General features: G+C 53.7%; 6 protein-coding genes across 6 annotated transcripts; 4 read left to right on the forward strand and 2 right to left on the reverse strand.

The window, feature by feature from the left end:
• Nucleotides 1-65: 65 nt before the first annotated feature.
• On the forward strand, nt 66-5,372 carry BDY24DRAFT_391459 (DEAD/DEAH box helicase). The gene is made up of 33 exons (XM_076640800.1): nt 66-393; nt 520-947; nt 1,009-1,052; nt 1,127-1,199; nt 1,282-1,365; nt 1,471-1,566; nt 1,641-1,677; nt 1,746-1,818; nt 1,893-1,915; nt 1,987-2,054; nt 2,124-2,133; nt 2,202-2,234; nt 2,305-2,358; nt 2,437-2,526; nt 2,598-2,636; nt 2,699-2,776; nt 2,844-2,929; nt 2,997-3,063; nt 3,137-3,149; nt 3,208-3,349; nt 3,413-3,483; nt 3,551-3,626; nt 3,695-3,780; nt 3,850-3,874; nt 3,949-4,087; nt 4,164-4,243; nt 4,326-4,376; nt 4,458-4,499; nt 4,574-4,683; nt 4,749-4,805; nt 4,902-4,968; nt 5,059-5,112; nt 5,254-5,372. The coding sequence occupies exons 1-33, from the start codon at nt 307-309 to the stop codon at nt 5,312-5,314; spliced, it is 2,544 nt and encodes an 847-aa protein (XP_076496053.1). The 5' UTR covers nt 66-306; the 3' UTR covers nt 5,315-5,372.
• Nucleotides 5,373-5,387: 15 nt separating this feature from the next.
• On the reverse strand, nt 5,388-8,095 carry BDY24DRAFT_391462 (Nse1 non-SMC component of SMC5-6 complex-domain-containing protein). Its single transcript, XM_076640801.1, has 8 exons — nt 7,788-8,095; nt 7,465-7,655; nt 7,102-7,179; nt 6,814-6,992; nt 6,504-6,672; nt 6,106-6,370; nt 5,797-5,980; nt 5,388-5,674 (listed from the first exon to the last, which is right to left on the reverse strand). The coding sequence occupies exons 1-8, from the start codon at nt 7,900-7,902 to the stop codon at nt 5,506-5,508; spliced, it is 1,350 nt and encodes a 449-aa protein (XP_076496054.1). The 5' UTR covers nt 7,903-8,095; the 3' UTR covers nt 5,388-5,505.
• A 317-nt stretch (nt 8,096-8,412) lies between these two features.
• Nucleotides 8,413-12,378, reverse strand: NOP4 (mRNA-binding ribosome biosynthesis protein NOP4). Its single transcript, XM_076637896.1, has 9 exons — nt 12,206-12,378; nt 11,847-12,061; nt 11,277-11,553; nt 11,003-11,190; nt 10,390-10,913; nt 10,113-10,284; nt 9,825-10,035; nt 8,865-9,724; nt 8,413-8,761 (listed from the first exon to the last, which is right to left on the reverse strand). Exons 1-9 carry the CDS (start codon nt 12,333-12,335, stop codon nt 8,513-8,515), a joined length of 2,826 nt encoding a protein of 941 aa, XP_076496055.1. The 5' UTR covers nt 12,336-12,378; the 3' UTR covers nt 8,413-8,512.
• A 750-nt stretch (nt 12,379-13,128) lies between these two features.
• BDY24DRAFT_442015 (uncharacterized protein) lies at nt 13,129-13,867 on the forward strand (the record flags this gene model as incomplete). The annotated part of the gene is made up of 4 exons (XM_076644649.1): nt 13,129-13,134; nt 13,217-13,327; nt 13,399-13,511; nt 13,587-13,867. 4 exons carry the CDS (start codon nt 13,129-13,131, stop codon nt 13,627-13,629), a joined length of 273 nt encoding a protein of 90 aa, XP_076496056.1. The 3' UTR covers nt 13,630-13,867.
• Nucleotides 13,868-13,891: 24 nt separating this feature from the next.
• BDY24DRAFT_391466 (SacI homology domain-containing protein) lies at nt 13,892-17,697 on the forward strand. The gene is made up of 15 exons (XM_076640802.1): nt 13,892-14,183; nt 14,270-14,372; nt 14,465-14,545; nt 14,676-15,055; nt 15,183-15,216; nt 15,283-15,623; nt 15,712-15,959; nt 16,054-16,142; nt 16,216-16,230; nt 16,308-16,436; nt 16,537-16,703; nt 16,791-16,880; nt 16,966-17,089; nt 17,166-17,247; nt 17,325-17,697. Exons 1-15 carry the CDS (start codon nt 14,115-14,117, stop codon nt 17,593-17,595), a joined length of 2,223 nt encoding a protein of 740 aa, XP_076496057.1. The 5' UTR covers nt 13,892-14,114; the 3' UTR covers nt 17,596-17,697.
• A 409-nt stretch (nt 17,698-18,106) lies between these two features.
• Nucleotides 18,107-19,185, forward strand: BDY24DRAFT_81236 (uncharacterized protein). The gene is made up of 2 exons (XM_076645159.1): nt 18,107-18,313; nt 18,382-19,185. The coding sequence occupies exons 1-2, from the start codon at nt 18,302-18,304 to the stop codon at nt 18,907-18,909; spliced, it is 540 nt and encodes a 179-aa protein (XP_076496058.1). The 5' UTR covers nt 18,107-18,301; the 3' UTR covers nt 18,910-19,185.
• The last annotated feature ends 37 nt before the right edge of the window (nt 19,186-19,222 follow it).

The raw sequence follows: 19,222 nt of genomic DNA on the forward strand, positions 1-19,222 counted from the left end.
AGGGACGAGCTCACTGACGTCCCTCGGAGTCAGTTGAGCTCGAGCTCATGAACCCTTCGCTGACTCTGCCTCGTTCAGCCTCAAACCACGACTTCCAGCAACCTCGAGTGTCTCAGGATTACACCTCTAGACCTTCTCCAACACCGTCGAACCATCCTCTATCTCCAGGAGCTGTTGTAGACACAACGAACCTCCGTCGACCCACTCTCCCTTCTTCACCTCTCCACTCCCTTCCATCTCGATCCTCCTTTCTTCGTCGTTCGTTTTCTTCGGCCAACTCCTCACCCTGAACATCGCCACAGGAGGATGCTCTCTTCCATCAGGCCGAGGACTCTCGCTCGGAGCCTAGGACTCTCTGTTCCTAGCGGTTCAAGCAGGAGGACGTTCGTTCTGGTGAGCTCGACGCTCCTTCCTTTCTTGCTTCCACCTTTCTTCTTTCACCTCTCTCTCCCTCCCTTGCCTCACTTCCTCCTTCTGACCCATGACGATTCCATCTCTGTTGTTTTTGGTTTTACATAGATCTCAAGTAGTCAACTCAACAGCCGGACAACCGGATCCCTCTCCTCCTCTCCCTCCCTTCGTCGCTCCTTTGCTTCCCTTTCTCTCCTCAACCTCCATTCTCAACCACGTCAAGTCTTCTCTGGAAGTTCACGGGAATATGCAACTCCATCTCTGCCCGCTAAACCACCGCCTCCCTTCGTCAAACCTGCTCCGTTCGACCCTTCCGTTCACAAAGGACCTCCGCTGCCCTCCAGACCAATCGTCGCCTCTCTCCCTGACTCTCGTCCTCGTCAGTTCAGCGGGTACTCCCATCGATACGATAACGTTAACCGGCGTCAGTACTACGCTATCAAAGGCGCCAAGGAGAGGAGTGCGATGATCGCCAGAGGGGAGGATCCGAGATCGGAGAGGCAGAAGAGGGCTGCTGGTTCAGCTTACTCTGCAAAGTGAGCAAATATCTCCTTTTGTGCGTTGAAAGTCGATGTCCTGACCTTTCTCGTTCAACAGTATGGCCAAGTTTCTCAAGGAGTCTCACGATGCTTTCAACACCAGTCCGTTCTTCCTCCTCCTCGACCCCGTTGTCGTCGACCTCTTCACTGACTGCTTTTCTTTCCTCTCCGTACAGACCAGACTGTAACGGAATCTCTAGATCATCTCGGATTAGCTTCTTTGAGTGATCGAGTACCGAACCTCGAAGTGTGAGTCCTCGTCGTCTTCACAGCATCTTTTTCGACCCGTCGAGACCGAGACTCAAACGCGTCGCTTCTGTCTCTCTTTCAGTACGCTTATGCCCCATCAAGTCATTGGAGTCAGCTGGATGGTCAAGCAGGAGCAGAAGGAGGATTACAAAGGAGGGATCTTGGCGTGAGTCTATCTCAACTCGTTCCGTCGACGGTTTCGAGTCCGCTACGATGAAAGATGGAACCGACGCGTCTTCCCTCTTCTTGCGTTTTTTTTCTTCTCAACCAGTGACGACATGGGACTAGGAAAAACGATTCAGATGCTGGCTCTCATGGTGATCAACAAACCGCAGGATCCCTCGAAGCGGATGACTCTCATCGTTGTGTGAGTGCCGCGCTTCGTTTCGTTCGTCGAACGCGTCTCGTTCCTGACCTTCTCAAGATCGATACGTTGTACAGGCCAAATGCTCTAATGGAGCAGTGGAAACAGGAGATAGTGAGAACTTCCTTTCACATCCCATCCGTACGGCAAGACTGACGCCTTCTCGGCTCGATTCCTCGAAGGAAACGAAATCGACTCCCAATCTCTTCAAAGTTCTGATCCATCACGGAGCGGGAAGGACGAAATCGCTTAAAAGTGAGTATCTACCTTACTTTTCTACTGAAGAACAAGTCTAACTTCTCCTCGACCTCGACCTCTCCATGCTCTAGCTCTCCAGCAGTACGACGTCGTCGTGAGCTCTCGCTCCCTTCCCTCTTCTCCTCTCGAGCCAACTCTCTGACTTTCCCTTTCCATTATGTATAGATTACTACCTATGGTACCGTTAGAAGTGATCTCGCTGAACCCCACCTTCCTCTATCTCTCAACCACTGGCGAGTCTGGCCTGCCCTTTCGAGAGCGTAGTTCCACGCTGACTTCTCGTTGTTGCCTGAATCGTCCAGGCATCGAGTGGTCAGTCCCTTCTAAGAATGCTCCCAGTCGACTCTTCTCTTACTGAAAAGCTGTGCGTATCTTCCCAGGTTCTCGACGAGGCTCACTACATTCGGACAAATGTGCGTCACGACGTCTTCTCTTCCGAGAAAGGTCGTTTCCGTTCTGACTTCCTTTCTCTAACTTCTCCAGGAAACGGCGATATCCCTCGCAGTCCTTCAGATCAAAGCGGACTACCGCTGGACGGTGAGTCTGCCCCTCAGCACCGTTCGCACGACTCGAGCTTCCGAGCTGAGCCTTCCCTCTCTCTCTCTTCTTCTCAAGCTTACGGGAACGCCGGTCATGAACTCGCTGAAGGATCTCTACCCTCAGTTCCGATTCCTTCAGGTCCCGAATTTCAGCGATCCTTCTCAGGTACGTCCGTTTCTAATAGACACGCGAAGAGCGACAGAAGAATCTGACTCTCCCCTCCCTCACCATCACAGTTTACGAATCTCATCGCCAACCCGGGATTGGATCAACAGGTCGGTCGAAACCCTCTCAGCATAAACCGAATACCCGAGACTGAACCTTTTAACTTCTTCAGACGGCCGGTGAACGACTCCAAGCTGTCATGAAGACGATCATGTTCCGAAGGACGAAGGAGTCTCGACTCGACGGAAAGGTTCGACGTCCCTCTCTTCTGGTCCTCTTTCCCACACACTCGTTGACACCCTTCTCTTCTTTCACAGCTGATCGTCGATCTCATGCCCAAGATCGAGCTCACCGAGAAGCTCGAGTTCTCGGAATCCGAACGAGAGATCTACTCGGCGTTGCTGTAAGCCTCTTCCTCTCTCCCTCTCGCTTTGCGAAGATGAGCTGATTTGGTTTATTCCATTGAGCAGGGGACGGGCTCAAGTTTCTTTTAACGAGTACATGGCTCCTGCATCCGAGCTCAAGACCGCCGGACCTGTCAGTCGTCTCTCCAGCTTCTCTTCTTCTCCGACGAGCTGATCTCTCTTCCTCTCGTCCTTCGATCCTTCAGAAAAACCTCATCGGTAAGTTGCTACCTTCCCTCTCAACGACGAAAACACACTGACCTTCCGTCTTTCACAGTTCAACTTCTTCGACTCCGACAGGCGACGAGCCATCCGAGCCTCGTTACTTCAGCTTTAGAGGTCGACGACGCGACGGAGGCCTACGAGGAGGAGTACCTCCAGAAAGAGATGGAGCATGCTGCGAAGTGTCACGGAAGCGGGTGAGTGCAATTCTCAAGCTAGTTTCTTCCAATCGAGAGACTGAACTCGATCTCGTCTCTCAGCTGGGTCGAGCAAACCGTCGCGGAATTCAAAACACTCGATCTTGGACCGGACGGACGAGCTTGTGCTGTTTGTGAGTTCGACGTATCAAAAAGGTGTGGCCTTTGACCTCATACACTGACTCGTATGCTTCGTTTCAGGTTCGAATCCCCTCTCGGAGCCCATGGTCACGTCGTGCTGTCGAGAGTTGATCTGTGCCAGCTGCCTCGACGACCTGTTCGTTCCCTCTCTTGATCTGAAACATCTTTGTTTCTTTCACTGATCGTCGAATCTATGGCCAACAGACCTACTCGAGTTGCGACGGAACAAACCGACGACGACGAGGAGTCGGAGCAACCCTACTGCCCGACTTGCAACCACGATCTCGAAGGTTCGTCGTTCTCCCTCCTCCCTCTTTTCCCAATCGATGCTGAGACTTCCACTCTGTATGTTTCATCAGTCGACGACCTCTTCAAGGCTTCTGCGTGAGTTCTTGACGCACCAGGTTGGATCGAGCGGGAGAAGTACCAAGCTGACTCCCCTTCTTTCTTTCCTCCAGTTTCTCGGACAAGGTCCCTTCGTCCACCTTCTCGGACTCTCCGAAAGAACTCCCTCGTGGTATAGTGCTCCCTTCGACGAAAATGCTTCGGATGAACGAGCTCGTGAACGAATGGCTACTCGAAGACCCAACGGCGAAGGTGCGCTCTCTCTTTTTTTTTCGTCGCGTCGAAACTTCGAACTCGGCTGACCGTTGGACTTTCCTTACTTCCGTAGATCATCATCTTCTCCCAGTGGACGGCCTCTATAGATCTGATTTCCAAGTACCTCGAACAAGAAGGTCACTCGAGTCTCAAGTGAGTCGACACTTCGCCGAATCGAATGAAGTTCAGACGCGTCGAACTGACGCACCATCTCCATCGTTTCCTCCTTCCTCAGGTTCACTGGTGGCATGTCACAACCTAAACGGACCGAGGCTTTGAATACCTTGTGAGCATCGCTCCATATCTTTTTCTTTACCCTTTTTTTTACATCACCGACTCTTCTTTCATTCGTTCCTCCCTCGAACAGTACCTTCGAAACGGACCCGAAGATTCTGCTCATGAACGTCAAGTCAGTCTCGCTTCGTTCTCCCTATTTCTCCCGTTCTCTAGTCCTGATAGTTCGTCCCTTCGTTCTTCAATCAGGGCCGGAGGAGTAGGACTCAACATCGTTCGAGCCAACAAGATCATCTTCATGGATCTCTCGTGGTCGCCCTTCGTCGAAGCTCAAGCTATGGCCAGAGCTCATCGGATTGGTGAGCTTTCCTCTCTTCCGTCTCTTCCCCTTCTTCTCTCACTGACCTCTTCTTTGCGCTTCCAGGTCAAGTCAAACCTGTCGACGTTCGAAGACTCGTCATTCAGGATAGCGTCGAAGAGGGTTCGTCCCTTCCCTTCCTTCTTCCTCCTTTCCCTCTTTCCACAACTCTTCGCCCTGACACCTCTCTTCGTCTTCGTGTTCGTGCTCGTCTCGCAGTCATGCTAGCCATTCAACGTCGAAAGATGAACGCGTCCGATCTCTCCCTCGGAGAAGGTGGGCAACGGTACGTTCCCTCCTGTCTCCCCTCTTCTCTCGGTCACACTTCCCCGTTCACTCACTCATCCTTCGCTCGCTGGTTATGCGTGCTTTGCAGGATGGAACCACTCTCCGGTTCGGATCTCGCAGAGCTTTTCGGGATTCGGATCTCGTGAGTCGCACCTCCTTTCCTTCCCTTTCCCTTCCTTCCCTCCCCAGATTTCCTTTCGTCTCGTTTCTCCTATCAAGATCGAGATGCATCCAAGCTTAACTGACGGGGTTTTCTTTGCTTCGCTGCCTTTCGTTCGAGCAGCAAACCCGATCGCGTCGTTAAAGCTGGGAAGAAGGACGAGTTCAAAGTGGACGTGCTTTAGATGTCGCATATATAGTAGAGACGAGATACGAGACCTGCTTCTGCTTATCCTTTTTTTTTGGCTTCACTTTCGGCCCGACGCGGGAAAGAAAGAGTCGAACGACGTAACGAGCATCAGAAGAAGAATCAAAGATCGAAAAACGAAAGGAATGCAGGAAACCGAGTAGGGTGAAAGTTAAAAAAGCGAGCTATTCATCCTCGTCCATCTCGTCCTCCTCGTCCTATAACAACATCAACGGAAGGAAGAAAGGCAAGGTCAGCGAAAACGAAGACGAAAACGAGACGCGTCGAACTCGAACTCGGAAAGGGACTCGCCTGGTCCTCCTCCTCTTCTTCCTCCTCGTCTTCTTCCGACAGTTCACTGCAGCCACGCACAAACAGAACCGAACCAAGATCAGGTCAGTTGAGCTTCCTCGAAAGATTCGAACCCGACGCGTCCTAGAAACCCTCGAAACGAAAAACGAAAGCGCAAACAGCACTCACCCAAGTCCAGCCACCTTCTTCTTCTTCTTGCTCTTAGTTTTTGACTTCGAGCTGGCCGTCGAGGTCCTAGCCTTCTTCTTGGGCGATGAGGCAGATGCTCGACCTTTGCCTTTGGTGGACGACGCGGCGGCGGAGACCGTCGAGGATCGACGTGTTGTTCGTCGGGTTTTGCGCGTCGAGGAAGCTGAAGAAGCGGCGAAGGAGGTAGGGAAGCGAGGAAAGAAGTAAAGGTGGTGGGAGGGAGAAAGGGTCAACGGAAGGAGAACGAACGAGGGAAATCCATACGAGAGAGAAAGAACGAGCACTCACGACCCGCCGCCCCACTCTCCTCTCCATCCCCACTCTCCTCCTCCTCCATATCCATCTCCTCCTCATCACTCTCATCCCTCACGACCCTCTTCCTCCCTCTCTGCTCGTCCTCCCCGTCCCTCACCGCTCCCTCCCCAACGGGCAACCAATCCGTCTCGTTCGACCAGACTTCTCCACAGGGGCAGGTAGGTTCTTGTTTTCGCAGAACGGCAGCTTTGCAGGAGCCGTGAATGCCGTGAGAGGAGCAGTTGGGGCAGAGCAGACCCTGTAAGGTTGAGAGGAACGAGGAAGAGAACAGAGACGGAGGGAGGGAGAGTGAGCGACGAACGACGCGTAAAGGAGAGATGGAGACGAGGAGGAGACGAGCAGGGATAGGAGGAGATAAAAAGCGAACGTACGAGAGTCACCAGCTTCCTACATCGATCCAACTCGCAGAGAAGCAAAACGGGAGGAGCGTCGAGTTCGTCGTTGTTGTCTCCGTCCTGAGGAGGTTTAGGTCCGTAGGTCTCCTTGAGGTAGTCTTCGAGTTCCGAGAGGGATCGAGGAGAAAGACTGTATCGACCTCGACTGTAAAGGAAGCGAGAGGAGAAGATGATGAGCTTTTGATCCGTTCCTTCGCGTTCTCACGCGTCTCTCTCTCTCCCTCCCACCTCCCTCCTTCTCCCTCAGACCCCATCAGCCCCAAAACAACGAGAAATTCGCACTCACTCAGACCTAACCAACCACCCCTCCCCATCGTTCCCACAGAACCTCTCCAGCAACTTCTCGGCCTGCTTGTTCGAGAAGGGTTGGGTCCCTTTGCCCTTCTTGATGTCTCCGACCAGTCGAGCGGCGGAGAGGGTGGAGATCGAGTAGGCGAAACGGGGGGCGATGATAATGGCTTCGATCTGTGCGAGGGTAGATGATTGGGTCAGAAACGAGAGGACGAGGGAAGGAGGGAAAGCGAGAAGGAGGCGAGTGAGAGGAGGAGGAAAGAGAGGAGAGCTGAAAACGAACGATGAGTTTGAGATAGGCGATTTCCATGGGAGAGTAGGAAGTTGCTGCTTGGGCGAGAGTGTCGGAGACGGTGTTGATCTGGGGAGGAGAAGAAGAGAGCGAACGAGGTCAGCATGCATGCAGGAGAGGGTGGAAGAAGAAGAGGTGAGGTCGTGAGCTCCTTCGTTCCCTTCCTTCTCTCGCTGTCCCTCCTCCTTCTTGTCCCTCCCCTGGTCCCACCCTTAGACCTTTCTACAGCTCTCGCTAACGCTCCTATACAAAAACGCAGCCCTCCTATCTTCCCGTTTCGCTCTCCTCCAACGACGCTTCTCCCCTCGTCCTCCTCCTCCCTCCCTTTTCCTCGCCTCTCCCTCTCGTACTCACCAAGCTCATCCACTTGACGACCTCGTTGATCCTCGTTCCATCCTGTTCCTTCACCCTATACTCCTGAAGCACACTGTCCCTTATCACCAATCCCAATCCTTCCAACTTGTCGTTGAGGGCGTCCTTGAACTCTGCGAACTTTGTTGGATCCGCTTTCCGAGGAGGTTTCTCGTTCGATTCAGGGTCGGCGTCTACAAGAAAAGTGACAGAACAAAGGCGAAAGAGAAGGTGGTTAGCTTTGAGATGGAGGTGTAGGAGAGGGTAGAAGGGCGAGGAGAGAGAAGGGAGAGGGACAAGAGGGAGAAGGGAGGAAGGGAGCTCACCGTAGCAGATCTCGAGACAGCGTTGATGGAGGGAGAGAGCTTTTTCGTACGATAACGAAGGTTGGGAGAGGAGAGCTTGGAGGAAGAGTTGACGGGGTTGAGTGGTGGGAGCCATCGGGAGAAGGGCAAATGAAAGGGAGGAAGGGAAGAGGATGGTGGTCTAGGTGAGCTTCGCGCTTTCGAATTCACCCGTGAAAGAGAGGGAGGGAGCGTGGTGAAAAAATCTTTATTTTCTTGGAGTGATTTCTGGGAAGATGAGATGTCTTGTGGTGAGCGTGATGCTCTACATCCCAGGAAGAGTGAGAACGCGACCGAAAAGGTGCACGAAGAAGAGGACCGAGCTCGCGTTTTCCTTGTTTCCCTCCTAACGACCATGTCCTCCTCTCCTCCCGCTCCCAAAGCTCCCAAACGCCAACGAACCGACGAAAACGAGACCCTTCTCCTCGACACCACCTTCAACCACCCCGACGCAGATTTCATCTTTCGTATCCCTCAGAAGGCCGACAGAGTCAGAGGTCGGCGATTCCTCCTCGTCCTCCCCTGAGCCTCCCTCCTCTTCTTTGGCCATTTCGCTCGTAAATCGATGCACCCTCTTCATCTTTCAATCTAGCCCTCTCAGCCAATCTTGCAAAAGAAAGCCATAACGTAATAACAAGATCTCGAACCGAGAAAAAAACAAAGTCCCCTCGACGCGTCGGAAGCAAAACGAACTCCTCCCAAGAAACCTAGTGCTTCTCCCTCCTCTCCCTCCTCTTCTTCCCGATCAACAGACCCAGGTTCTTTCTCTCCGCCGCCTCGGCCGCCTTCTTTCGATCCTCGTCCGTCTGAGGAGGAGCGGGTGCGGGTTCGGGAGCGTTCTTTCCTCCAGGGAAGGGACGACGTTTCTTGGGTTCCGATCCGTGAGGTCCATCGTCTCCGTCTCGGGTTCGCTTGACGAAGGGAGTGGAGACCTTGGCGACTCGTCGTTGGACGACCTGAAGGGAGGGAGAGGAAGAAAGAGGGGAGGGAAGCAAGGTCAGCTTGAGTTGAGAGCGGGAAGGAACGAGAGGGCACAACTAAAGAGAGAGAAGGACGAACCTGAACGTTCTCTATCGAGAACTCGACGATGAGGGTCTTCTTCATCACAACCTCCCTTCCAGCCTCGATCAACTCCTTCAGCTCCTTCTCCTTGTCGGTCAACCTCTTCAGCCGACTCTCCAACTCTGAGAGCTCGACCTTCTCCTTCTTCTTCGGTCCCTCCTCCCCATCCTCCTCAGCTTCAGCCTTAGCTTTCGCCTTAGCCTTCTGCTTCTTACTCAGCACCTCAATCTTCTCCTCCTCCACCACCGCTCCCTCTCCCAACCCTCCAGCCCTCTTGATCTCCTCCAATCGTCCCTCGTCCACCGCCGCCCTCGTCCTCTCGATCAACTCCGACAACTCCACGGTCCACCAGTCTCGCATCAGGCCTTCGACGGTAGGGTTGTTATTGGCCCATCGAAGAACCCTCAAGGCGTCCTGATGCGACCTCATCTCGAGGAAACCGTATCCCTTCGACTTTCCGATTCCAGTGAGGGGATCGACCTTCTCGGTAGCTCGGACGACCTTGGCCTGAATGACAACGGTCATTCTCTCCTTCCTTCCCTTCTTCGACTTCCCACTCTCCTCAGCCTTAGCGACGGCAGGCGAGAGGGTTCCATCGCGAGCTTCCTCCTCGTCGAGACCTTCCCGTTCTCCTCGAGTGACCTCGGCTTCGAACTCTCGAGAGGCGTGGATGGCGAGTCGTTTGAGGGTTCGTTCGGTGCAAAAGAGAGGGAGTTGACGGATGGAGAGACGGGTTTTGGAGATGTAGAGGGAGGGGTTGGAGGAGAGGAGGGTCTTTCGAGAGTTGAAGGAGTCCGTTCGCTTCTCGAGTTCCAGAGGAGCGAGGGTGGCGGCGGCGGGAGTTCCAGCGAAGATGACTAGAGTGAAGGATCAAGCAAGGTGGACTTCAGTCAGCACAGGATCGAAGCGAACGCTCGAAGATACGGGGACGGGTGAGAAGAGAACGACGCGACTCACCTCCTTCTCGCATCAGGTACGTGTTCCTCTTATCGACCTTCTCCTTCCTTCGATCGGACTCGTCCTTAAGCTTGGCAGCTTCCTCCCTGGTGACGGCGAACTCGACGTCGAGGACTCGTCCGTGCATGACGAGGTTCGCGGCGAGGGAGGAGGAAGGGTCGACGGTGAGGATCGAAGGAGCAGCGAAAGGGTTGACGGCCTTGTTTCGGACCTGGAAGGAGAGACGGATGAAGGAAGATGTCAGTGGCGACTCTCAAAGTTTGTTGAAGAGCAGGAACGTCGACTCACGGGCACGCTGTTGGCACCACTTCCAGTCTCGACGTTCATCAGTCGAGCCTGCTCCACAGCTCGTTCGGCATCCTCCTTCTTCCAGAAGCAGACGAATCCGGTTCCTCGAGATCGCCCGGTGGCCTTATCGAGAGTGATTCGGGCGTATCGAAGGGGACCGTAGCTTCGGAAGCTGGTGGAAACGAGATCGGAAAACGACGCGACGAATGTCAGAAAAGTGTCGACTCGAGAACGAACAGAAAGCTGTACTGAGGACAAAAGAGAAGACGATGCTTACAGAGTTCGAAGTTGATCCTCGGTAGCCTCGAAACTGAGGTTTCGAATGAACAAGGTCGTTCCCTCCTCAGGAGGAGGCAGCACAGGCTTGACGGGCTCAGCTACGACCTCCTCTTCTTCCTCCTCCTCAGGCTCGATCATCTCACCATCCTCGTTCTCCTCAACAACGTCAGGTCCATCTTTCTCCTCTCCAGCCTCCTCCTCAACCTCCTCCTCCTCCTTGGTCTCCTCGACGACAGCGACCTTGGCCTCAGCCTCCTTCCACTTGTCCTTGCTCAAAGCCCAATCGACAGCGACGGTCCTTCCTCCCTCCTCCTTTCCGTTCTCTCCGATCACGTTGACTCCGTTGACGGCCTCGAGAGCGTTCTCGGCGTCCTTGCGACCGAGCATCCAGACGAAAGCGAATCCTCGAGCTCGGGGTTTCGATCCTTCGACGGAAGGGTTGGCAGGGATGGGAGGAGGAAGAGTGATGGAGTGGATGGGTCCGTGAGGGAGGAAGAGGGTTTGGAGAGTTTGGGTGGTGGTCTGGAAACAGGAGAAAGAGACGAAGGGGAAGGGAAGGTGAGCTCGGAAGACGCGTCGAGGAAGAAGGAGCGAGAAATGAAGGCACTCACGTCCCAAGGCAAGTTTCGAACGATCAATCGAGATCCCTTGGAAACTCCTCCTCCGTCCTTTCCAGCAGCTTCGAGCTTATCGAACCTCTTCTTGACGACACAGGAGAGAAGGTGCTCCTTGTAGGTGTGAGCGTGGAATTTGGCGACGGCAGCGGTTGCGAGAGCGGCTGTAGGGAAGACGATGTGGCCTGAAGGGATCGTACGAGCAGGAGTAGAGTAAAAAGAGGTCAGATCAAACCCCTCGAAGCTCCAGAACTAAGCTTGAGCTACTCACCGACGGTCAAGTCGTCCTCGTTCGCAGGGAAGATGACCTCCTCGACGTCAGCGGTCTTCCTGACCTTCTTCCACCAGATGGCCTTGGTCAAGCCAGGAGGCAAGTTGGAGACGATGAGGGTTCGGATGGCTTTGGGATCGGAGGGACCAGCGGGGGTAGAGGAGGTGGAAGCGTCGTTGGAGTCTTCGGTGATGTGGGTTTGGGAAGGAAGAGCGGGACGAGGCTTCTTGATTTTGGGAGGAGCAGGCTCGGTGGATTCGGGATCGATGGCGGCAGGCTGGAGAAGAAAAGTGTAGCAGTGAAGGTTAATCAACGAGCTTTTCGAGAGCTCTCGTGATGGTGTAGGCCGTCGCAAGTCGACGAGAAGGGGAGGGAGGAGGAGGGAGCGAGCTCGAAATTCCTCCTCCCTCCCTCCCTCCCTCCCCTTACTCCTCCTTTCCCTCCCCACGCCTTCAAAGGCTCTTCCCTGATAGAGTAGAACTCTAGTCGACGGATGAGGTCGAGGAGCTTTGACCATCACAAACTTCCTACGAGAACAGCGACGAGGGAAGAAAGACGACTAGGACTCACTCTCTTTCCAGCCCACTCTACTCCCAACCTCCTTCCCTTTCCGTCTCCAAAGGAACCTCCGTTCATATCCTTGACGGCTGTCTCGGCGTCCTCTCGCATAGCGTACGAGACGTATCCGACTCCCTTGGACTTCTTGGTTTCCTTGTCGAGAACGACGAAGGCGGATCGAACAGGCCCAACATCAGAGAAATGGGTCGTAAGGTCGACGGTGGTGGCTAAACGAGAAAAAGGAACGACGACCGAGAGAGGCCAGAGGGTCAGCCGTGAAGTCCTCGAGTGAAAGGAGACGGCAGAGAAGTTGGGAGGAAGGGAGGAGGGAGCAAGAAATGGAAGGGAGGGAAGAAGGAGGTCGAGCTCACCAGAGTAGGGAAGGTTGGAAACGAAGAGAGTTGTGGTGGTGTCAGGGTTGTAGTGATCTTCCTTCTCCTCTCCATCGTCCGTCTTCTTCCTCTTGTTGCTCTTCTCGGGAGCGACGGTACTGCTAGACATTTCGGAAGGGGAAGGGGGAAGGGGGAGGAAGGGGGTGGAGGTGGGAGGAGGGGAGGAGGTTGACCTCGGCTCGTCGACTTTTCAGCAGGGCGGTGCCGTCAAGAGAACGCGTCGAAGAGCTGCAAAATTGCTTGGAGTTGGAAGACGAGGGTTGGAGGTGAATATATCTCGCTTGTCGATCGATCGAGTGTCTAAAAAAAATGCGAAAAGAGAAGAGAGGGGAAGAAAGCTCGAGCTCGTCGCTCTCTCCTTTTCTCCTCAACTACTCCTCTTCGATCTCGAGCCTCGAGCTGGCCTCGATCGTACCCAGAACTCGCTTCCTCTTTCAGCGGTATACGTATGAAGACTTTTGTCACCGAAGACGCTGATCTCATTGGGTCTATCGACGCAAGAGTCTGACGCTCGACGCGTCGCGCCTCCTTCGACAGCTCAGGGTTCTTTCCGTGCTCGCTTTCTGATCTTGAAGTAATAAAGAGGGGTGAAACGGTGTTTCGATCGACTACATCAGTGACTAGATCTAGTGACGAATTCGAACTCAGTTTCCGTCTCTCCTCCCCTCCTCGTCGGATGAGTTGGTCGAGTGCCTTCCAGCCGCTCGTTGATCCCTTTAGCACTATCGGGAGGAGAAACGAGGTAAAAGAAAAATCGAAAGAGCCGTCAGTCCGGAAGTCTCGAACATAAGTGCTGAGAGAGGCGAGAAACTCACGTCGGCACGACTTCTCCGAGTGCTCCTTCGCCTGGGATGAGTCTCTGAAAGACGTCCCACAGCCAAGAGGACAAAGGTATATCTGTGATGCAGGTACGAGAGTCCAGAATGGGGGTTCTCAGACTAAGGGAGGAGAATCTCATATCTCAACAAGACCAACTCGACGCTCGTACAGGGCCTCGACAGCTTCACCGTCGAGACTCGCGCTACCCTTAAAGGGTTGGGAATGACTCCAGTCGTCTGGGAGGAGATGGTTCTCGCTCACGACGTCTCCCTACTCAACGAGGTTCGTTCAATTCTTTCCTCCTCGACGCGCCGCTCACACCTTTCCTTGACTCGTCTTCCCTTTCTTTTCAGACCCTGGTGATCGTCTGGATTTCAAATGAGGATGCCAAACTCGTCTCCGAGAAGGGATTCAACATCATCCACGCTCCCTCGAACTACTTCTACCTCGATTGCGGCCAGGGAGGGTGATTGGGAGACGTTCGTCCTCTCTCGTTCTTTCCCTCGGCCCCGAAGCTGACTCGGACGTCTCTCCCTTGCAGGTGGTGTGCGCTTCGACCAGGAGCTTGTGATCTCACGGCCTAGCTATTTATTCTTAACAAGTTGAGGCGATTCGTTTGATACTTATCCGTTGCGGATGCGATTCTTCTGCCCTTTCCCTAGGGAAGCTGCTGAGCGTTTGGAGGAGGAAGCGAGGGCGTTGATGCTGGTAGGAGGGAGGGGAGCCATGTCGAGAGAAGAGAAGAAGAGAAAGTGCGAAGGAGATGGATTTTTTTCCAACCGCTTCTGATGGTTTGCGAGGAAGGAGATGTTGAGGAAGGAGATTGACTTTGAGCTCTCAACTCCATTGACCCTTCCTTCGACTCAGCATCCACGTCTTTTCCCTTCCTCTTCTTGTCTCAAACTCGCTCAGCTCCATCTATAGAGACATCCTAAGTATCCTCACTCTCGAACAAACGGAATCAAATCAACACCTCCTCGTCCAACCAATTACCTCGAACGGCTCTGGCCTTCCCTCCCTCCCTCCCATCTCCGTCTTCCATCCCTCTCCCATCCTCCCTCAACTCTCCATGTCTCGTTCCAAGAGCGACCAGAGTCTTCATCAAACTCTCAACTTATACATCAGTCCAGACGCTTATGTGAGTTGTTGATCGCTTTCTAATTATCAGTCTTCGAATCCATTCCCATCGAACCACCCAGCTCATCCACTCCCTTTCTTCTAAAGGTCTTTGAACCTGTCGCTACTTCTCCTCTAGATGAGAAAGGTCACCAAAAAGAAAAGGAGACGATGGTTATAGACAGAGTCACAGGAGCGATATCTTTGAATCGTAAGTCTCGTATACAAAGACGAAGAGACAAGGAAGTCCGGATCGAGTCAAGCTCACCCTTCCTTCCTTCCTCCTTCTTGACCACGCTTCAGCTCCTGGGAGACTGAGCCCTGTAGCTCACGAGGATGTTATAACGGTCTATGGAATTCTGGGAATTGTATCCCTTGTCACAAGTGAGTTTTCAATCGTTTCTGAACGCAAAGGAAGGGACGCGGTGTGATGAGCTCGGCCAAACGCGTCGATCCGTTCTCCCCTTCCTTGTCTCTCTCTGCTGACTACCTCTCCCTCTTCTCGCTGCCCCAGCCGACTACCTCATCCTCATCACCCATAAATCACCTTCCTCTCGCTTCCTAGGCCACGATATCTCCTTAGCAACCTCCTTTCGTCTCCTCCCTCTCTCCTCCTCCACCCCTTCCTCGTCCAACCTCCCTCCCCTCGAGACCCACCTCCTCAAACTCGTGTCTCTCGGTCTCAACTCCGGTCAAATATGGTTCTCCTACACCTGGGATCTCACCAACACGCTCGAGAGGCAGTGGAGGCAGGATAAGGCTAGGGGAGGCAGGTTGGAGAAGGGAAGTGCAGCGGAGAGAGCGGACGATAGGTTCTTCTGGAACAAGGCCTTGATGAGAAGGTTCTTGGAGGTTGGAAGAGGAGTCGTTGGAGGAGTTCAGAGGGATGAAGATGTGAGTCTCTATCTAAGCTCTTCTGGAGCTCTCCTGAGGTCGAGGCTGCTGCGAGAAGCTCAGCTCGACCAACCGCGACCGAAGCTCACCCAACTCTCCTCCCTCGCTCTTCCTTCGCTCGATCCAGCTGAGTCGGTTCATCCTCCCAGTCATGTATGGATGTGAGTATCGGACCTCTGCCCTCCGACTTCTTTTGATGCTGAATATTCCTCTTCTTCGTACACCAGCCTTCGAGCTTCGCCAAACCACTATCTCCTCCCGCCCTTTCCTCTTCGCCCTCATCTCTCGTCGCTCCCGCTACAGAGCTGGAACCCGTTTCTTCACTCGAGGACTCGATCATGACGGAAACGCTGCCAACTACGTCGAAACGGAACAGATCGTCCTCCTCGATCGACTTCCCTCAGACGCGTCGGACGACAAGACGAACCCGCCGAGTTTGGGAGCAGGAGTGGAGGGAAGGGAGAGGTTCAGTTTCGTTCAGATTCGAGGGAGTGCACCAATCTTCTGGGCTCAGGTGAACAACTTGAGGTATACGCCTGATTTACAGATCATGGATTTGCCGGAGACGGTGAGTTCGAACCTCCTCCTTTTTCCTTCTCTCGACGCGTCTTGCTCACGACGGGCTCTTCTTCTCTCCCTTCTCTACTCCCACTTAGACCTCGGCACTCCGCTCCCACCTCTCGGAACAAATCGCCATCTACGGATCCCTCTACCTCGTCAATCTCGTCAACCAGGTCAAGTACGAACGTCCCGTCAAGGAAGCCTTCGAGAATGCCATGATCGTCGTCGACGAACCCAAAGCGAAATACATCTACTTCGATTTCCACAAGGAGTGTAAAGGGATGAGGTTCGATAGAGTTCAGGGGTTGGTGGAGAAGTTGAGGGAAGGACTGGATGAGGAAGGGTGAGTTTGAGTTTAAAGACGCGTCGATTTCGTCTTCGAGGAGAGAAATGGGAGTGCGAGAAGGCTGACGCGTTTGTGAGCTTGGGTTTGAAAGGTACTTCCACCTCTCTGGACCTGTGGACTCGGAGGGATCGTCGTTGGTTCAGCCGAGGAAGATGCAAGCTTCGGTGATTCGAACGAACTGTGAGTGCCTCTCTTCCCTTTTTTCTTCATCAGAGTCGAGCTCACCTTTCCCTTTTCGTCTTTCACTTTTCAGGTATGGATTCTTTGGGTAAGTTCCACCTCAAATCGGTTCAAAAAGGGAAGGACGAAGGAAGGAACTGACCCGTCGTCCCTTCCTTCCCTCAGATCGTACCAACGTCGTTCAATCCGCTCTCGCAAAGTTCGTTATCGACAAGCAACTTCGCTCGGCTGGTATCCTCGCTCCCAACGATACGGTCGAGAACCATCCCGATTTCATGTCGGTTTTCAGGAATGGTGAGTCGACTCGTCTCTCCTTCTCTTCTTCCCTCCTTTCCTCCTTCTCTTTCGACTCTTCGCTGACCCTCTTCCTTGTTACGTTTGTTCCCTTGCTTAGTCTGGGCCGATCACGCCGACTCGGTCTCGAACGCTTACTCTGGAACGGGAGCTCTCAAGACGGACGCGACGAGGACGGGGAAGAGGACGAAGCAGGGAGTGCTCAAGGATGGCTGGAACTCGGTAGTGAGGTATCTGAAGAACAACTACCGAGATGGGTCGAGGCAGGTAAGTTTTCCTCGTTATCTCCCTGCATCGATCGAATCGGAGTCGGGTCGAGACGCCGAGTTGACTCTTTCTCTTTCGCTTCTGCAGGACGCTCTGGACCTTCTCACCGGAGCTTGGGTCATTCGACGAGGAGTCTCAGCTCCTTTGCTTGATAGCCGGCCTTTGATTATGCGCCTGGTGAGTCTCGCCTAGTCTCTTCTCCTCCCTGACCCTCCTCGTCGCCTCCTTGCTCATTGTCTCCCGCTTCTCTTCTTCATTGCAGATGCCCTACATCCTGCTTCTCTCTCTCGCCATCAACTCAGCCTCGGTGCAGTACTCTTTCTGGACGAGCGATCATCCCTTATCGATCTCGTGGCCGGTGACGTTTCAGTCGCTCGAATCCCTTCGTTCGTCTCTCGTCGGCGCGTCTTCCTCGCACGTCTTGTTCGAACTGACTCGTTTCGGGTGTCCTCTCAATCGCAGCCTCCTTCAACTACACGCTTCTCGGTTTCTGGACTCTCATCGCCCTCTTCTCGGCAGTCTATATCTGGGCCAACGGAATCAAGTTCGTCTCGTCTCTCTTTCCTCTCCATTGCCCTTTCCCGCTCACCCAGTTTCTTCTTTTCCCTTCTCTTTCCACAGCTACGTATCTTGGCCCCGTCTCAATCCGCCCCTCGAAGTCCTCAACTACGACGGACCCGGTTTCCGAACGACTCAACATGGTCGAGGCTTCCATCTCAAGAAGCCCAGATGGGGAAAAGGACGAGCTGCTCAGGTCTTAAAGGGAGGAGTCGATGTGGTTCAGGGTGGGCTGGGAGCGGTTGCGGTGGGAGTGGGAGCTGTTGGTGGTGGGGGTGGAGTGGGAGACGCTGGATTGGACAGGAGGAAAGGAAGGCACGAGAGGTTGGATTGAGGGACTCCGAGAAGCGAGCAGATCTTGTTGTTGGTTTCGGTTCCGTCGTCTCAGTCTGTTTTTTGGGTCTCGGTTAGGATATACATGGCTTTCTGTTTTTTCTTTGAATGGGCGGAGCTCAGGAAGTGAGACTCAACGACCATGGGACACGTCGCGTCGCTCTCCCGTCACCTTTTCCCCTTCTGCTTCTCTCGTCTGGAGACGAAGAGGACCTGCATTGAGGCCAAGCTGAAAGCTGATCCATGTTGGGAGAACTGAGCTGTTTGAAGCCCTGAGTGTTGAAGGAGGAAGGGAGTGGTGAGCTGGGTGAAGGAGCGTCATTGGCGAGCGAAGCATCGTCGCAGAAGCTGAGGATGTAGTATTTAATTCCTGCTGTGAGAGAGATCGCTAGCTGATGCGCCTGAAGACGGGTTTGGGGAGCCATTGTTGAAACAGAAGGTGGTGAATGGAGGTCAACTCGAAACTGGAGGAGGAAGAGCAGGTGAGCTGTTCGTTTTCCAAGGGTCACCTCAAACCGCATCAACCTTCCGCCTCAACCCTTCTTTTTTTTCGCATACTCAACGCACTCAGCTAGCCTCGAAAGCAAGCCTCATCCATCTCACCATAAATCTAGCTTCCTTCTCTCGCATCCCTCCCCTCCTTCTCTCCTCTGCCCTCCTCTTCCACCCTTCCTCCCTTCCCAACACCACGACTCCAGCGTTTCTCGATGCCTTCCACAGTAAGTAGAGCTCGTCGTTTTTGAGCTCGTGTGACTCTTTTTTCGAGCTGACCTCGTTCTTCTCTTAGACATCCTCCTCTCGTCGAGTCGTTCGCTTGACCTGGGACGTCCTCCTCCTCGTCTTTCAACTCTCGGACGTCCCTACCCTCGCCGTCTTAGGAAGAGTCTCGCTAGACTTCTTGGCCCCTACCTCGCCTCTTCTCTACCGAAATATGGAGATCTCGTCGTTGAAACAGTTGAGGATGCTGTTCTGTGAGAAGAAGGAGATCACGGTGAGCTTCGACTTCTCCTCCCTCTCTCTCCCTCTTCTTCTTCCCCTTGACTCGATTGCTTCTTTACCTTCTAGACCCCCTCCGAACCATCTCGAATCGACCCCTACCTCTCCCTCACTCAACTCCAAAACCTTGTCCTCGACTTCTCCTCAGATCCCTCCGTCCTCGATCTCGACGACTACGACGGCCCTCCTCTCCCCCTCGACTTCAGCCGACTCTCCTCGTCCTCTCCTCTCCCCATCGACTGCCTCCAAATCTGCTACGGCCCGCAGAAAAGCGAGCCGCTCCTCATCTTCCTCCTATCTACCCTCCTTCCTCATCTGAACCCAACTCGATGCGCGTACGAAAGGACAGGCACGGACGAATGGGACTTCTGGTTGTGGGTTCTATACGGGAACCCTTCCCCTCTGTCTAGCTGGACGAGGATCAGGACGCTGCGATTCAGAGGATTCGTCCCTTCTATATTCGCTGGAAATGCCGTCTCTCTGGACGAGAATTGCTACCAGATCGGATTTCTACCTCGAGCGAGGTGGGGTCAGCTCGTCCGATTCGAGCTAGATCTCGACTCCTGTCGAAGCCAGGTTGGAGAAGGTATCGACATTAGACCAATCAAAAAGCTGCTCGTGCAACTAGATCA

Source organism: Mrakia frigida (assembly GCF_051309035.1).
Source record: "Mrakia frigida strain ATCC 22029 unplaced genomic scaffold BDY24scaffold_18, whole genome shotgun sequence".
NCBI lineage: Eukaryota > Fungi > Basidiomycota > Tremellomycetes > Cystofilobasidiales > Mrakiaceae > Mrakia > Mrakia frigida.

Excerpts from the sequence above, each read along its gene's own strand:
- BDY24DRAFT_391459 (XM_076640800.1), top strand. The coding sequence starts at position 307 with ATGCTCTCTTCCATCAGGCCGAGGACTCTCGCTCGGAGCCTAGGACTC. Across the intron at positions 1,053-1,126 it reads TCACGATGCTTTCAACACCA|ACCAGACTGTAACGGAATCT; the intron begins GTCCGTTCTTCC and ends CTCTCCGTACAG. Across the intron at positions 3,484-3,550 it reads CGGACGAGCTTGTGCTGTTT|GTTCGAATCCCCTCTCGGAG; the intron begins GTGAGTTCGACG and ends GCTTCGTTTCAG.
- BDY24DRAFT_391462 (XM_076640801.1), bottom strand. The coding sequence starts at position 7,902 with ATGGCTCCCACCACTCAACCCCGTCAACTCTTCCTCCAAGCTCTCCTC. Across the intron at positions 7,656-7,787 it reads CTGTCTCGAGATCTGCTACG|ACGCCGACCCTGAATCGAAC; the intron begins GTGAGCTCCCTT and ends CTTTTCTTGTAG. Across the intron at positions 6,371-6,503 it reads GTAGGAAGCTGGTGACTCTC|GGTCTGCTCTGCCCCAACTG; the intron begins GTACGTTCGCTT and ends TCAACCTTACAG.
- NOP4 (XM_076637896.1), bottom strand. The coding sequence starts at position 12,335 with ATGTCTAGCAGTACCGTCGCTCCCGAGAAGAGCAACAAGAGGAAGAAG. Across the intron at positions 10,914-11,002 it reads TTCGAAACTTGCCTTGGGAC|ACCACCACCCAAACTCTCCA; the intron begins GTGAGTGCCTTC and ends TCCTGTTTCCAG. Across the intron at positions 9,725-9,824 it reads GTACCTGATGCGAGAAGGAG|TCATCTTCGCTGGAACTCCC; the intron begins GTGAGTCGCGTC and ends CCTTCACTCTAG.
- BDY24DRAFT_391466 (XM_076640802.1), top strand. The coding sequence starts at position 14,115 with ATGTCTCGTTCCAAGAGCGACCAGAGTCTTCATCAAACTCTCAACTTA. Across the intron at positions 14,373-14,464 it reads AGGAGCGATATCTTTGAATC|CTCCTGGGAGACTGAGCCCT; the intron begins GTAAGTCTCGTA and ends ACCACGCTTCAG. Across the intron at positions 17,090-17,165 it reads TCAGTCGCTCGAATCCCTTC|CCTCCTTCAACTACACGCTT; the intron begins GTTCGTCTCTCG and ends TCTCAATCGCAG.